The sequence below is a fragment of the Buceros rhinoceros genome, unplaced genomic scaffold (genome assembly GCF_000710305.1).
Source record: "Buceros rhinoceros silvestris isolate BGI_N320 unplaced genomic scaffold, ASM71030v1 scaffold23278, whole genome shotgun sequence".
Taxonomy (NCBI): domain Eukaryota; kingdom Metazoa; phylum Chordata; class Aves; order Bucerotiformes; family Bucerotidae; genus Buceros; species Buceros rhinoceros.
Window position 1 is genome coordinate 1449 of NW_010428941.1, and position 1623 is coordinate 3071.

At 55.1% G+C, this 1623-nt stretch overlaps 1 protein-coding gene across 1 annotated transcript in view; it reads left to right on the top strand.

The window, feature by feature from the left end:
• LOC104499027 (homeobox protein not2-like) overlaps positions 1-422 on the top strand; it is a gene marked incomplete at its 5' end in the record, with an annotated part of 985 nt that extends 563 nt beyond the window's left edge. The window contains one exon of the mRNA XM_010142476.1: positions 192-422. Coding sequence (XP_010140778.1) covers positions 192-422 — 231 coding nt within the window. The remainder of the gene's footprint in view (positions 1-191) is intronic.
• Between the last annotated feature and the right edge of the window lie 1201 nt (positions 423-1623).

A 1623-nucleotide genomic window follows, 5' to 3' on the forward strand; every position in this document is an offset into this window, starting at 1 on the left:
GGCTGGATCTTCTCCACCACTGGTAGGTCCCAACTCGGCTCCTGGGTTGCAGGGGACAGTTTTTCATGGGCACCTCAGACATCTGTGGAATGTCTGGGCACTTCCTGAGCCTCTGTAGGGGTTTAGCAGACCATGAGCCCATGGTTCATGGGGAAGCCAGGTTTGAAAGCCAAACTTTACCTCTTCCTAAGGTGAAAGTGTGGTTCCAGAACCGGAGGATCAAGTGGAGGAAACAAAGCCTGGAACAGCAACAAGCCAAACTGGCCAAAATGGGTCTGGCCACCTCGCAGAGGAGCCCCGACTCGCAGAGCCACCACAGCGAGGAGGACAAGGACTTCCCAGCAGAGTCAGAGGATGGCCAGGAGGACATTGTCTCCTCCGCCGGCTTGGCACCTTCACAGACTGTTGCAAAGAGCTGCTGAGCCATCCCTTGGGGCCCCTTCCCCGTGTGTATTATATGACTGTACCATAGCTGGCAAGGAGCGGATCTAATATATACAGGGCACTGAGTACTTCTGCAGTGCGAAAATAAATTATTTATGCAACTCAGGCTCATCTTTGCAGGAGGAGGAGGCGGGGCACCACCACACCTGTGGTGGCAGCAAGCGTTTGGTGGGGGCTTGTTCATGGGAGCAAGCCCTGGAGTTCCAGGGGAGTAGGGGCCACCCCACCCCACTGCAGTCAGCCCCATAGCCAGGCTTATCCCAAAGGTTTTGGGTGCTCACATGCCTCCTTGTGCCCTCAAATAGCTCAGAACTTCATAGAACCCAGGCCCTTGTAGGGGACTTCCAACTAGTGCTCCACCCCACCTTCCTGCTAGAAGCATCTTCACCACAATCCCTGCTCTGCCTGCAGCTCACACATCCCGACCCAACGATGGCATCCTGCTCTCCTGGGCTTTTGGTGCCAGGACATTTGGGAAATCCAAGGAAAACATACCTGGAGAGCAGAGCTGATGGTAGTTTTGTGAGCTGGGCATCTGGGGTGACATCTCAGCTGGGCTTTAATTTTAAATGCTTGGCCTTGCTTAGGCAGACGTAGAAGTTTCAAATCCAGAAGGTTTGGGCAGGACCCAGAAGCTTTGGGGATGAGGCAACAGTGGGCTCCGTGGGGAGCTTCTTGCAAGGGTGCAAAGCAGGTGAGTACCAAGGGCCCTAGACCTCCTAGATAAGACCAGCAATTAGGACATCTGGCTGCTCATCTGAGCAGCACCAGCTCCTGCTTGACCGTGTTTTCTCCATGTCTGCTCTGGGCTGGAGGCTGGAGGAAGAAGGGACCTAGGTGGGGGGTTTATTTGAGCAGGTATGGAACCTGATGCTTAAAAAGGGGACAATGCAAAGAGAAGGGAATGATGTGTGGAGAAGGACAATACAAGGAGAGAGGGGATGGTGCAAAGAGAAGGGGACAGTGCAAGGAGAAGGGGGACAATCATAGGGTCACAGAATCCTTTAGGTTGGAAAAGACTTGACATCGAGTCCAACCACTCCCCCAGCACTGCCAGGTCCCCACTGACCCCTGTCCCTCAGCACCACCTCCACACGGCTGCTCAACCCCTCCAGGGATGGGGACTCCACCACTGCCCTGGGCAGCCTGGGACAGCCCTGCACAACCCCAGCGGGGAAC